The sequence below is a fragment of the Palaemon carinicauda genome, chromosome 21 (genome assembly GCF_036898095.1).
Source record: "Palaemon carinicauda isolate YSFRI2023 chromosome 21, ASM3689809v2, whole genome shotgun sequence".
Lineage (NCBI taxonomy): Eukaryota > Metazoa > Arthropoda > Malacostraca > Decapoda > Palaemonidae > Palaemon > Palaemon carinicauda.
The window spans coordinates 23,645,897-23,660,142 of record NC_090745.1 but is presented as its reverse complement, the minus strand read 5'-3'; the positions used below and the strand labels follow the sequence as shown (position 1 = coordinate 23,660,142).

Genomic DNA, 14,246 nt, shown 5'->3' with positions numbered 1-14,246 from the left:
GTTTATAGCAAATGGTTTTGAATATGCATCATTTTACAAAGAGGAGTTTACTACGCATGACTGTGATATTAGTCAATCAGTTTTCTGTGCCAAGTCATATGTTTTGTATTTTCTAATTATTTTTTATATTAACTTTCAGAGTCCAAAGCAAAAGCTTGTTACCCGTTCGATGGATGCCTCCAGAATCCATTTTGTATGGGAAATTTACAACAGAATCCGATGTGTGGAGCTTTGGTGTTGTATTATGGGAAATCTTCAGCTTTGGACTGCAGGTAATGACTACGCTCATATTTGAAATGAACCATTTTAATTTCCATTATTCTGGCAGTTGTGAAGTAATTCTGATCATTACATTTTTATAATGTATTCATGCTCGAATTTCCCTTTTCAGCCTTATTATGGCTACAACAATCAAGAAGTCATTGATATGATTAGATCGCGGCATCTGTTGCCGTGTCCTGAAGAGTGCCCTCCTCGTATTTATGCTCTTATGGTGGAATGCTGGCATGAAACTCCTAATAGAAGACCTACATTTAGGTAAAATTATCTTTGAGTTTATTATTTTTTAATGTTATGTGAAAAAAAATAATTACACGTCAATAGTGCATCCTTGTTGTACAGTGTGTGTTTTTGCTTATGTGCTATAAAACCTGCAGTTCTTAGTCTTCTAAACTGATTTCAAAGGGTAGAAAAAAAAAAAAACAGTAATGAAGAGCAATCAATTAAGTTTTGTATTAAAATTTGAAAGTACAAGTTAATCAGGTTTTATATTGATGATTCTGTTAGCAGCTTTTATTTATTGAATTTGGTCAACAGCAACTTTTATCAATTGAATTGGTCAACAGTTAATGCAAGACATAAATCTTCCTTCAAGTTTTAAAATCACTTCTATAAAAGCTCTTGAATGACTTGATAATTGCAGGTAATTCTTACAACCATAGATACAAACCCTCTATGTTGCACATATAGAAATGAGTGAATTTTTTTTTTATTGAAGAATAACCGTTTCAATTGTCCTCTTCATCAAAAACCCCTTATCTTGCATTGGCCAAAGGAAATTCAACACAGTTAAGGTGGTGGTTTTTAACCTACTTATCCTGGGTTTGAGAAGTTTGTAATTTTAGTACAAGATGAATTACCATTTGTAAGAGCACAGTTATAATCTGTTAGGAGGTAGGATTCTTTGATTGACACAGATGTGTCTATTGTTAGAGACTGGAAGACTGTTCAACACATTTGTGTAATAATCCTTCTTGGATTTTTACACTTGTTTGTAGTTCCAGTACTGGAATATGTTTAAATTCATGATGTAATGTAGAAACAATCATTTATTGCTTTTATTTGATGGGGATCAGAATTCCATATCTTCCTAAATTATGTCATGGTCGTGGTTTTATGAATGGCATCATTTTGGTTGTTTCACGGAAACCCATGTAACATCTATTAGGCCAATATTCACTTGTTAAGTCTTGTTTGCCGTTCGGTCTTTACATGAGCTGTGCTTTGGAGGCAGCATTAAGGGGCCTTTGTAGTGTCTTCATTCCCCAGCTTCTTTGCTTTCTCTGTCCTTGACTTTTTCTTTAGTCTATTTATGGATGCAAGTTGAATAGAAAGGAAACTATCACTTGCCTCATGGCAAATATTCATTATTCTCAAGCATGGTCAGTATTCTGCACATCTTGATATTATTTGATGTATTTTACTAACTTTTGCCATTTTCAACCTTTCCTGATATTTACTTTTTACCCCCGGTTTCATATGGCATATGATGAGGTGAGAGTAAGAGAAACTGGTAATTTAGAGGAGGAATGGAAGTTAGTAAAAGAAAATTTTGTTGGGATTGCAAGTGATGTATGTGGCAAGAAGGTTGTTGGAGGCAGCATGAGGAAGGGCAGTGAATGGTGGAATGAAGGAGTGAAGGTGAAAGTGGAAGAGAAAAAGAGGGCTTTTGAAGAATGGCTGCAGAGTAATAGTATAGAGAAGTATGAAAAATATAGAGAGAAAAAGGTGGAAGTAAAGCGCAAGGTACGTGAGGCAAAGAGGGCAGCTGACCTGAGGTGGGGTCAGGGATTGGGTCAGTCATATGAAGAGAATAAGAAGAAGTTTTGGAAAGAAGTGAAGAGAGTAAGGAAGGCTGGCGCAAGAATTGAAGAGACAGTGAAAGATGGAAATGGAAGGTTGTTAAAAGGAGTGGAGGCAAGGAAAAGGTGGGCGGAATATTTTGAAAGTTTGCTGAATGTTGAGGATAATAGGGAGGCAGATATAATTGCTGTTCCAGGTGTTGAGGTGCCAGTGATGGGAGGTGAGAATGAGAGAGAGATAACAATAGAGGAAGTGAGGAGAGCACTAGATGAAACGAGAGTAGGAAAAGCATCTGGTATGGACGGTGTGAAAGCTGAGATGTTGAAGGAAGGGGGTGTGACTGTACTTGAATGGTTGGTGAGATTGTTTAATATGTGTTTTGTGTTGTCAATGGTACCAGTAGATTGGGTTTGTGCATGTATTGTACCACTATATAAGGAAGGGTAAGGGAGATGTGCATGAGTGTTGTAATTCAAGAGGTATTAGTTTGTTGAGTGTAGTTGGAAAAGTGTATGGTAGAGTACTGATTAATAGGATTAAGGATAAAACAGAGAATGCAATCTTGGAAGTACAGGGTGGTTTTAGAAGAGGTAGGGGTTGTATGAATCAGATTTTTACAGTTAGGCAGATATGCGAGAAATATTTAGCAAAAGGTAAGGAGGTGTATGTTGCGTTTATGGATCTGGAGAAAGCATATGATAGAGTTGATAGGGAAGCAATGTGGGATGTGATGAGGTTATATGGAGTTGGTGGAAGGTTGTTGCAAGCAGTGAAAAGTTTATACAAAGGTAGTAAAGCATGTGTTAGAATAGGAAATGAAGTGAGTGATTGGTTTCCGGTGAGAGTGGGGCTGAGACAGGGATGTGTGATGTCGCCGTGGTTGTTTAACTTGTATGTTGATGGAGTGGTGAGAGAGGTGAATGCTCGAGTGCTTGGACGAGGATTAAAACTGGTAGGCGAGAATGACCATGAATGGGAGGTAAATCAGTTGTTGTTTGCGGATGATACTGTACTGGTAGCAGACACAGAAGAGAAGCTTGACCGACTAGTGACAGAATTTGGAAGGGTGTGTGAGAGAAGGAAGTTGAGAGTTAATGTGGGTAAGAGTAAGGTTATGAGATGTACGAGAAGGGAAGGTGGTGCAAGGTTGAATGTCATGTTGAATGGAGAGTTACTTGAGGAGGTGGATCAGTTTAAGTACTTGGGGTCTATTGTTGCAGCAAATGGTGGAGTGGAAGCAGATGTACGTCAGAGAGTGAATGAAGGTTGCAAAGTGTTGGGGGCAGTTAAGGGAGTAGTAAAAAATAGAGGGTTGCGCATGAATGTAAAGAGAGTTCTATATGAGAAAGTTATTGTACCAACTGTGATGTATGGATCGGAGTCGTGGGGAATGAAAGTGATGGAGAGACAGAAATTGAATGTGTTTGAGATGAAGTGTCTGAGGAGTATGGCTGGTGTATCTCGAGTAGATAGGGTTAGGAACGAAGTGGTGAGGGAGAGAACGGGTGTAAGAAATGAGTTAGCGGCTAGAGTGGATATGAATGTGTTGAGGTGGTTTGGCCATGTTGAGAGAATGGAAAATGGTTGTCTGCTAAAGAAGGTGATGAATGCAAGAGTTGATGGGAGAAGTACAAGAGGAAGGCCAAGGTTTGGGTGGATGGATGGTGTGAAGAAAGCTCTGGGTGATAGGAGGATAGATGTGAGAGAGGCAAGAGAGCGTGCTAGAAATAGGAATGAATGGCGAGCGATTGTGACGCAGTTCCAGTAGGCCCTGCTGCTTCCTCCGGGGCCTTAGATGACCGCGGAGGTAGCAGCAGTAGGGGAGTCAGCATTATGAAGTTTCATCTGTGGTGGAAATGTGGGAGGTTGGGCTGTGGCACCCTAGCAGTACCAGCTGAACTCGGTTGGGTCCCTGATTAGGCTGAAGGAACATAGAGAGTAGAGGTCCCCTTTTTGTTTTGTTTCATTGTTGGTGTCGGCTACCCCCCAAAATTGGGGGAAGTGCCTTGGTATATAGATAGATAGATTTTACTAACTTAGTGATTCCTAGCTGGGCAAAAAGTTTTTGCATTGATGGTTTTCCTTTAGGGGTTTTATTCAAATGCCAAAGGGGAGAGACAAGCCTTCCATAAATTTACTCGTCAGAATTGGCTTTCCATGTTTCGTGGTGTGTTTGGAGTTGTAATTACCATCCTGCTGTGGCATTTTAAACTGTAAACGGTGGGATTAAAGTTACATAGTTTCTGGTCATGGATTATATAAATCCTGCTTGTTAAACAATCTGTGAATTCCACAAGCTAATCTCACTTAGTAACTGTAAAAAGCATTTTAAAACCAGCCTAAAACACCAGTCAGGTGAAAATCCTCATTGTTAGTTCTTGCTAGAAGAATAGTTTCAAATTGCTTTGATTCAGTCAGTTGCAATTGGAAAGTGTTTTATATATATAAAATATAGATGAGATGGATGTGATAGTGGTAATGCTGTGTAGCAATGAAGTATATATATCAACTTTAGATTGTTGTATTACCTGTTTTGTTTCAGACAGAAACATCAGGTGTAGCGGTGTTACTACTTAGTGGTATAAATTTGTTCCATTGAGGATGAAAAGTCTTACTACAGAAAGTTTTATTCCATAATAGAAGAAGGTAAATTTTAGGAAGTTACTAGGTAAAAAGAGGATGAGGCTGTATTTGTTGAGGATTTACTTCCTTTTAGAGCTTGGACTGTGTAAAGTTAGGAGTAATGGAAAACAACTATTATTTAATTTCAGGTTCTTAGTTATTATCTCATAGCTTTCTATAAACAACCTTTCAAGCGAATGACAATGTACCAATCGGCAGAGTATATATAGTTGCTGCCACAGTAATGTTTGAACAAATGATGTGAGATCTTTAGTAGAAAATGTGCTGGGGTATGTGTATATCTCTCCCCATCAATTGAGTAATTCAGGAAGTAATTACTGGTGAACTCAGGATCAATATCATGTTCTAAAGTGGAGAGAGACACCAACTTTTTGGAAGTAGCGACAGAGGATCCAGATAGAATATCGGTGGATCTCTCACCCATACCTCTTCTTACAGAGCAGTGACAATAGAAAAAAAGACTTGCTTGTGTAAACTAAGTTGGACGAGACAAACTGGGGAGTTGGATACTGCGGTACTCCTAGGCAACACTAACATACCGCTGTGAGTCCACCGATATTTTTTCTTCCACAAGTGTTCTTTTCGGCCTCTCCCCAGACCTCTTGCTGTACTGCAAATTCTGCTTAACATAATTAAGTTTACTCTCAGGGACGACTTTTATTCTTTCGGCTGGCACTCTCCGAGGTGACTGCTTAGCGATAATTAGTCAAAGTCAATTGCTGTTCTCCTGTACCTTTAGTTAGTCTACCATGTTTAGTAAACAAGTGCCATTTTATGCTACTCCAGGAAGCAATTCTTGCTACCCAGTGTCAATGAGGATCTACTGTTGTAGCCTCAACCCTGAAGCTTCATGGAACCAATTACTATTCTCTCTCTTTATGGCTTGGAAGTTTACTGCTGCTCTTCTGTGCCTGAGTCAAATGCTGTTATACCAAACTGCTGGTCTGTGCCTCTAGGAATCTACTGTGCATGTCCATTGTAGAGAGAGGCACTTGCTATTTTTCGCCTTTGCTGCTAATCCATATTTATCAGGGTGTGTTCTTTCTTGCCACTAGGGGAGATAGATAATCGTTGTTGCTCTGGGAGCCATTTTGTTATTCAGTAGTTCTTTAAGGCGGCAGAACTTCTTGTCTTCTTCGCCATACGGCCTAAATTGAATGCATACTTCTTAGATGTTGGCAGTCAACTGCTATTCATGCTTGCCACTCCAAGTACTCTACTTTTAACTACGGCTCTTTTGTGAGGCAATTATTTCTATTCCATACCTCTGTGTAAATTGCTGTAGTTTGTGGAACAAACTGATGTTCTTCCTTGGCACTCATTTGATCATGTCCTTTTATGCTTCTAGAAGTCATGCGTTGCTGTTCCATCTTTGGCGAGTGACAGTAACTGCATCTCTAGGAGGGTTATTTGTTGTTCATCCAGGCAACTTCACATTAACTACAGTTTTTTTGTACCTTTAGGAGTTGTTGACTGCTGTTCACTTACTATTGTTCTACAGCATTCGAGAGGTAACTACTATTCTTCTGTGCTCCTCAGAGCCCAATGTTTTTGTGCTATTCCTTTAGGAGATTCATCTGCTCTTCCAGGCCACTGTTAGGTTTGCTCCTATCCCTTGATATCAGGTTCTGTAGAGTTTTGCAGAAGCTATTACTATTCTCCTGTGCCTCGAGGAGAGTAAAGTGCTAGATGAGTTGACTGCGTCTAGTAGTGTAGTCTGTATTTTTCTGTGACTTCTCTAGGAATCTACGATGTTGATCTTCCATGTCATGGGGAGAGTAGATTCCTGCTGTTCCTTGCTGGTTGTAGAGTCATCTACTATTAATTCTTGATGTTGCTCATTCATGCCACTAGGAGACAACAGACACACCTCCTACATTGCCTAGGGAGTTATTTGTTGTTAATTAGTACCTTTGGTTTGGAGTTAACTGCTGATCTTCTTTGCCCCAGGAGATGCAACTGCTTTTCTTCCGTGGCACCCGGAACAAGTCATGATCTTCTGTACCTCTTGAAGTATCTGTTGTTGTCCATGCTCTTATTCCTATGTTATTCTTTGCTGTTCTTCCATGCCTTTTCAGAAACATAACCACAGCATCTTTGTGCTTCATTCACTAAGGCAAACAACTGTTCTCCTGTGGCACTCATAAAATTCCAACACTCCTTAATAAGATAAGTGATATTCTTCCCAACACTCCTTAATAAGATAGGTGATATTCTTCTTTGCTGGTGTAAGTCAACTGCTGTTTACTCTCTCTCCTCTTGTTATCTGGTGCTTTGTGGAACAACTTGCTAGTCTTACATGCCTCCGAATTATCTTCATTCTTCTGTGGCTTTAGGAAATTTATCTGCTGCTGCTGCACTCCAAGTGACACGCTAGGAGTGTACTCTGGGTCGGTGGAAAGCAATTTCTCCTATTCCATACCTCTTTGTGGAACCAATTACTATTTTTCTGTGCCTATCGAAAGACTTCTGCCCTTCTTCTGTACCTAACCCCTTGGGGTTTCTGTTTTTCTTCTGAAAAAAATATTTTGAGTCTCACTAAAGTAAAGCCTGTTCTTGTGTGGCAATGAATCCAAATTCTTTCTACCATGCCCATTAATGTTCTTTCTCTTTATCAAGGTTATGGATATTTTTTTTTTGTCTGTGAAAGTCTACTATTTTTCATTCTTGCTTTGTGGAATCAACTGCCACTCCGAGTTACCAAAATTCTTCTGTGTCTTTGAGAGTGTCATCTGTTACGTGCTAGGTTGGTTGCTGCTCGTCTGTTTTTCCATGATACCGAGTACTCAGGATTAACTATAAGTATATTATTATGGGCTTCTTGGAAAATAGTCTGCATTTTGGGGCAGCTCAACATTATGATACTGGTCTTGTGGCCGCTTAAAGTCACTTCTTGTTATGTCAGTGAGACAATTACTGTCATGAAACAACGAGAGGCAATAAATTTTCTTGTCCTCCAAGCCAAACCTCTGTTTTCCGTGTCTTGGAGTCAACTTTTGTTCTTCCATGCCCATTGATAGCAATACTGTTCTGCATTTTAACAACAAATGGAACTTTTAGAAAAATTTCTAAATAATTTATGTGTGCAGTTCAGTTAGCTGCTCTTTTATTTTACTGATCTTATTCCGACTTATTCTTACGTTACAGTTAAAGATCACTAATAAATCTTCAGTACCACTGCAAGTCAACTCTTGTTTCTCTATGCCTTTGTATCACTTACTATTCTGTAAAGCTTTGAGTCCACTGCTGTTCTTCTGTGAGCTATCTGCTGTACTTTTGTACTGTTTGGAGTCTACTGCTGGTCCTCTTTAATTCCTCTCCCTTGCCTCTGGGAGTAAACTGAGGTTTTTCCCATGCCTCCTGAAAGACAGTATATATAGTTTTGTATAAATATTGGAATGGCATTTAGGTTTTTATCTTAAGTAAATTGATCATATACATGAGCCTGTTTAAATAAGTTAAGCACAAACAAAGTTATTAGTAGAAAATGAACAGTTCTACTGATTAATAAAACTATTTGGAATAATTGGAAATAACTTAACAGTTCCTATCTTACACCAGTTTCACAATGTGTACTTTGATATTAATATTACAAGCTTTGCTATTTGTTCTGCAACAAACTTCATTATGAATGGAATTGACCCAAAATATTATGATACTCGTTTCAAGCATTCCTAATTTTGGCGAAGAATTAATGTCTTGAAATTGTAATCCTAAACCAAAGCTCCTTTATGTCAATAGTACCTTATTTCCTGCCAATGAGTAGTCATTATCAATGTAAAATTTCTTACAAGGTTTATGTATCTAAAACAATATAAAATGCAACAAAGCTAAAAGGGAATGGAGCAACTTACCTGGTCTGAGAAATACATCTTTGCTCTGAGGTGTAGAAAATCAATGCGTCAGAGAAGTTGTACAATTGCTATGATACGATTGTTGCAATTAATGAATTCTGCATCTTGATATGCCATTCGAACATCAACATACCCTGAAGAGTATTAAGTCATTAGTATATACTAGGTTATTAATTTATTACATCATTAGTAAGCTCACTTATATATAGTATTTATTTTTTATAAAGGAAAATTAATGAATGGAAAAAAAAGGGATCACATAGGCCAATTCCTCTCTCACAAAGTGGGTCTGGTACCAGTAATCAATACCATCTTAAATACTTTTTGTATGGATATATGATTAATGTTTATTTCAAGATTAAGTTTATAGTAACCTACCTGGAACTCAAAACACATTAATTTTATTTATTTTACAGAGAAATTCATGGTAGATTGAGGTCCTGGCAGGGTTTAGATAATGGGGGGCTGGTGGGGACCCTGAGTGGAAGTGTATCTGGTCATTCCGGATCACAACACTCCAGCACCGGCCCCTCTAATAATACTGGTTCCACCAACCTCTCATCTAACACCCATCCACCGCACATGCCACGTCCATATCATCCGGGACCTCCATATCCACCTCCAGGGCCACCACCACCACATTCACCTGCATATTCGGCTCCTTACCAACCACCACCGCCACCTGGAATGATGCATGGACTGTATCCACGTTTGTCAGCTCCTACTGGTCACACTCAGCCAGTATACCTGGCTCAACGTAGTAATGTGCTGGGTGGCTCACCTGTTACAGTCCGAGTTGCACAACCACAGAATATGAATGGAGGTAAAGAAACTCAACTGGCTAATCTTTGAACAAGTTTAGCATTTGAAGGGGCAGTGACTTCTGTTATCTGAAAATAAACTGTGGAGTGAATGATGATATTAGTGTATATAAGAGATTTTAAATGTTCCATACTATTGAGACAATTTTATATTAATTTAAATGACTTGGAAATATATTTTAAAGAATTAGAGACTTCTTTTGTGAAGCACTAATTTATCCTTATTTTGTGAGAAAAAAAAATGTTTGGAACAGGAAAAGGCCAAAAGTGAACAAAATTTACCTCCAAACATTTTACATATAATTATTGTATATGGTCTATGCAAATCTTATACGTATCTTTTATTTACAAATAAAAATGCATTTAACTGAAATACAATCAGCAACATGTATTTTCAAATACACAAAATTGCTACCAGAGCTCAAATGTGGTGAAATCTTTCTCCCTATTGATTTGATACGTTTGTGTTGTTAAGCACTTCTATAACTTTGAGTAGTAGTTATTGTAAAGTGATATTGAGAGTGCTTGAGCAACAAAGTAAACTAACCATATGAACATGGAATGAAATTTATTGCAGTATACAAATGTGTTTCCTGAATCAAAAAGACAGTGCACTTCTGTTGATATATCAAGTCATAAACTAATATCTTTAAGGTTTTAAAAAAGTTTCATCCAAACTATGTTCAAGATCTAGAAAAAATGAACTATTTTTGATGGCCATGCTGTTGAAACCGCACATTGCTTGCCATTGCTTTGTCATCAACACCAGTTTAACAAGTTAATATATTTGCTAAAATGCATTAAAGCTTTAATGTGATATTTTTAAACTTCATAAAAATGGTTTTCTTCTTGTATCCAATACCAATGGTTCCTTCTTTAATTGTGGTTGAAGCCCCTCGCCCATAAGAAAATAAAGAAAAGAGTAAGGTTTCAGAGTGGAGGAATATAGTTTAAATTCTAAATCAGTTCTAAAAAGGTAAACAACCAATTTTATTTCAAAACTAATAAAATACTGAAGGTTTTTTTACAATTATCCTAACTTGACTCATTCAAAATTCCATATTCTTTAATTTTCCAATGCACCCTTAATTCTTCTAATCACACCCGATGTATTTTATATACAGTATTGCTGTTCCTTCTACTTCCCACTTTGAAGCCAAACTCATATTATAGCAATATTATATATTTTGCCTTGTTTGGATAATTGATTTTGTTTGCACAATGCATAAAATAATACTTGTTGGCAGCTTGCAAACTCGAAACTTCTTGTAAGATAGTCCATTAATTACTGGTCATATAGCTCTATGTACAGCAGCATAATAATGTGTTTGGTGTTATTGTGTATCTCAAACAACTTATCTGTTTGTGGGGCCTTTGATGTGCCAGATGAAATAGACAGCTAGTTTGACAGAAACTTATAATACATAAATCATATAATATATTATACATCTGGATACATCTTGGCTCTATGTAAAGAAAAAAAATATGGCTGTAAACTGATTTAGGATTTTCCCCTAATGATTTATATTTCTGCAGGCTTGCACTCTTTAGATAAAACTTGGAAATCCTAGTCACTAGTGGAATAGCCATTTTGTTAGTTTTATTTTCAGTGTGTTATTATTTCAATGTTAGACTTTTAAACAAATATTTAGAAAAATATTTTTTTTTTTATAAGCAAGTGATGGCAAACTATTGAAGGTCTTCTCTTGATACAGAAGATCAATATTAATAAAATCAAGAAAATGTAAATAGTATTGTGTAGATTATGCTATTTATAACAGTAACAGATCCTTTTTAATAATATACATACCACATCCAGTCTTTTGTACATGCAAGCTGTGGTAATATATGGTAAAATAAAAATATAGCTCTTCATTTCATCTCCTATTTTAAATCAATTCGTAATATGTAGATTATTGGGAACAGTACTATGAAAATAAGTTTATTACATTGTTGCATATACTGTGAATAGAAATTTATGATCAAGTAAAATTCTCCTTATTTCATCTCTAGTCACGGTAGCACTAATGAAGCTAAAATGAATAGGTTAAATTCAAAAGAATGTGGGGTACTCTATAAGGAAAGCTCTTCTATGAATAGGTAGCATAAAATATTCATTGTTCAGATATGAAAGCTATTAGAAATGCATCATTCAGAGATCTAGAGGCCAGTGGTGTTCTGAATGCTTATATTCATTTCTCATGAAATTCAAAACAACAGTCATACTGTACGCCATCTTCTAATTTTTCAACTGTATAACTATCTTAATCTAAGGGGTGCTGAATGACACCCACAGCAACAGACTATTTAGCCCAAATTTGTAAATCCAATTCATAAACACATTGTTATTATTATCATCATTATTACTAGCTAATATACAACCTTAGCTGGGAAAGCAGGATGCTACAAGCCCAAGGACTCCAACAGGGATAATAGCCTATAGTGAGGAAAGGAAATAAATAAACTATATATGAAAAGTAACAGTAAGAAATAAAATATCTTAAGATCAGTAACATTAAAATAATGTCATACAATACAGTATATAAACAAAGTGAGAATCATGTCACTGATTTACATAACATTCACTGGTAGTTTAAAATTTATTGAACTTTTGAAATTTTGCCAATTCAACTGCCTGATTAGGAAGATTATTCCACAAACTGATCACAGCTGGAATAAAAACTGAGAATATTGTTAGTATTGACCCTTATGATGGAGGAGGCAAGTCTGTTAACCCTAACTGCACACCTAAACCCGTACAAAAGTTAACTGGCCGTCGGACCAGGGTTTTTTTCAGAATACTTCGTGTCAAACTCAAAATACTGTGGACATCTTTTCCTCTGAAGGAGGTAACTATTCAGCTTATCCCAAAAAGCAGATTAAGCTTTTAAATGCTAGAAGCTAACCATTATATTATACCTTTTTAAGAAAGAGACCATGACCTCAAGCAGTAGAATTGATGATGAACGATTTCGTATTAACAATGATAAACTAAAATAGAAACTCATGTATCACGTTAATAGTGTGTGCCTTATATTTAAGAAAAGAAAAGAAACGGATTTTGACGTAGGGAAAATAACAAATTTGGAGATAATTTGTATTTTTCCTAACATACAAACCTGAAGCTATTTATTAGGGTATTACTTTCGGCAACCCTGAAAACCAGCCAAGACAATTTCAGTGAGGGATAATTACCCCATCCGCTAGTTAGCGGGAGGGGGTTGGGGTAGACTAGCTACCCCGCTCACTCACACCTGTCGGTTGAGTAACCACTTTTGCTTGCTGGCAGGACTTCTAGGGGGACAGGGTGGCGGGCCAATTTGTATGAATAGCTTCAGGTTTGTATGTTAGGAAAAATACAAAATATTTCCAAATATGTTATTTGTTCAGACAGATACAAACCGCTATTTATTAGGGTGACTTACTCTTAGGAGGGAGGAAGTCCTTACCAACTGGCCTTGGTCATGACCCGGGGTCCTCTCTATTTCGATCTGTGATCGATAGTGGGGAACCCTACCCTCGCTAAAATCAAAGTAGTTACAAGGTAACTCACTGATAGCAGCCTGCAGAAGCCTGTGTGAGAGAGACTCGTGGCATGTCTTCACGTAGAAACTCGAGGATTCCAAGACATATCCAATACCCTCCCTCAAGAGGTATTGGTGACGTAACAAAGTATTCATTCATACCCAGGATGCACAAGGGAAATGATTCTTACCTGCAGAGGGGTGAGGTCAGCTATGCTTCAGTCTTGGGGAGCTATTTCCCCAGGGGGGGAGAAGGAGAAAGAAAGAAGTGAGCCAGACATTCTTTTCATTCACCCTAGACTAACCCGGGTAACCTCAGTCCTCAACCCTCTGCTACTTGTCCGTCAAGGAGCCTGAGGCATTAGATCACTTTTTGTGCGTCCACCACAGGACCAACGGAGAAGGTTTCCATGCTCCTGTGGGTTACGTCTTTCAGGTAGTGGGCTATGAAGGTCGTCTGACGCTTCCACACGCCTGCTTGCAATACCTGTGCCACAGAAAATTTTTTCTTGAACGCCAGAGACATTGCAATGCCTCTGACGTCATGAGCTCTGGGTCGGTTGGACAGAGGAGGATCTGGATATAGAGCGTATTCAATTACTTTCCTTATCCAGGAGGAAATAGTATTGGAGGAAATAGTATTCCTCGTGACCCTCCTCTTGACCTTCCCTGTGCTGACAAAAAGTGCTCGTACACAGGGGCGAGCTTTTGCTGTTCTTTTTAAGTAACACCTCAGACTCCTCACTGGACATAGTAACAGTTGGTCTGGATCTTCGGTTACAGAACAAAGACACTCTATCCGAAATGGGCCGAACCTGGAGTCCGGCACACCCGGATTTTGAGTCTTAGCTACAAACTCAGGGACGAAGTTGAGGATTACTTCCCCCCATCTCCTAGAGTGGGAGACATCAGCAGATAGACCATGAAGTTCGCTGACTCTCTTGGCCGAAGCCAAAGCGAGCAGGAACACCGTCTTCCACGTGAGGTGGCGATCTGAGGCCTGGCGTAGTGGTTCATAGGGGAAGCCCTTCAGAGACCTGAGGACCCGAACCACGTTCCAAGGGGGAGGTCTTAGCTCTGCCTGGGGGCAAGTAAGCTCGTAACTGCGTATGAGCAAAGAAAGTTCCAACGAGGAGGAAATATCGGCTCCTTTCAGTCTATAGGCAAGACTCAAGGCTGAGCGGTAGCCTTTGACTGCCGAGACCAAGAGAAGCTTTTCTTCCCGAAGGTATACAAGAAACTCTGCTATAGTTGGAACAGAGGCATCGAGGGGAGAGATACCCCTTCCATGACACCAACCACAGAAAACTGACCATTTCGCC

The 14,246-nt window shown here is 38.3% G+C and overlaps 1 protein-coding gene across 3 annotated transcripts in view; it reads left to right on the top strand.

Annotated features, from left to right (window-relative positions):
• LOC137615220 (inactive tyrosine-protein kinase transmembrane receptor ROR1-like) overlaps positions 1-11,263 on the top strand; it is a 30,340-nt gene extending 19,077 nt beyond the window's left edge. For all 3 annotated transcript variants that reach the window (XM_068344900.1, XM_068344899.1, XM_068344897.1), the window contains exons 11-13: positions 140-272; positions 392-537; positions 8,996-11,263. In XM_068344900.1, coding sequence (XP_068201001.1) covers positions 140-272; positions 392-537; positions 8,996-9,431 — 715 coding nt within the window. In that variant the 3' untranslated portion in view covers positions 9,432-11,263. The remainder of the gene's footprint in view (positions 1-139; positions 273-391; positions 538-8,995) is intronic.
• Positions 11,264-14,246: the final 2,983 nt, after the last annotated feature.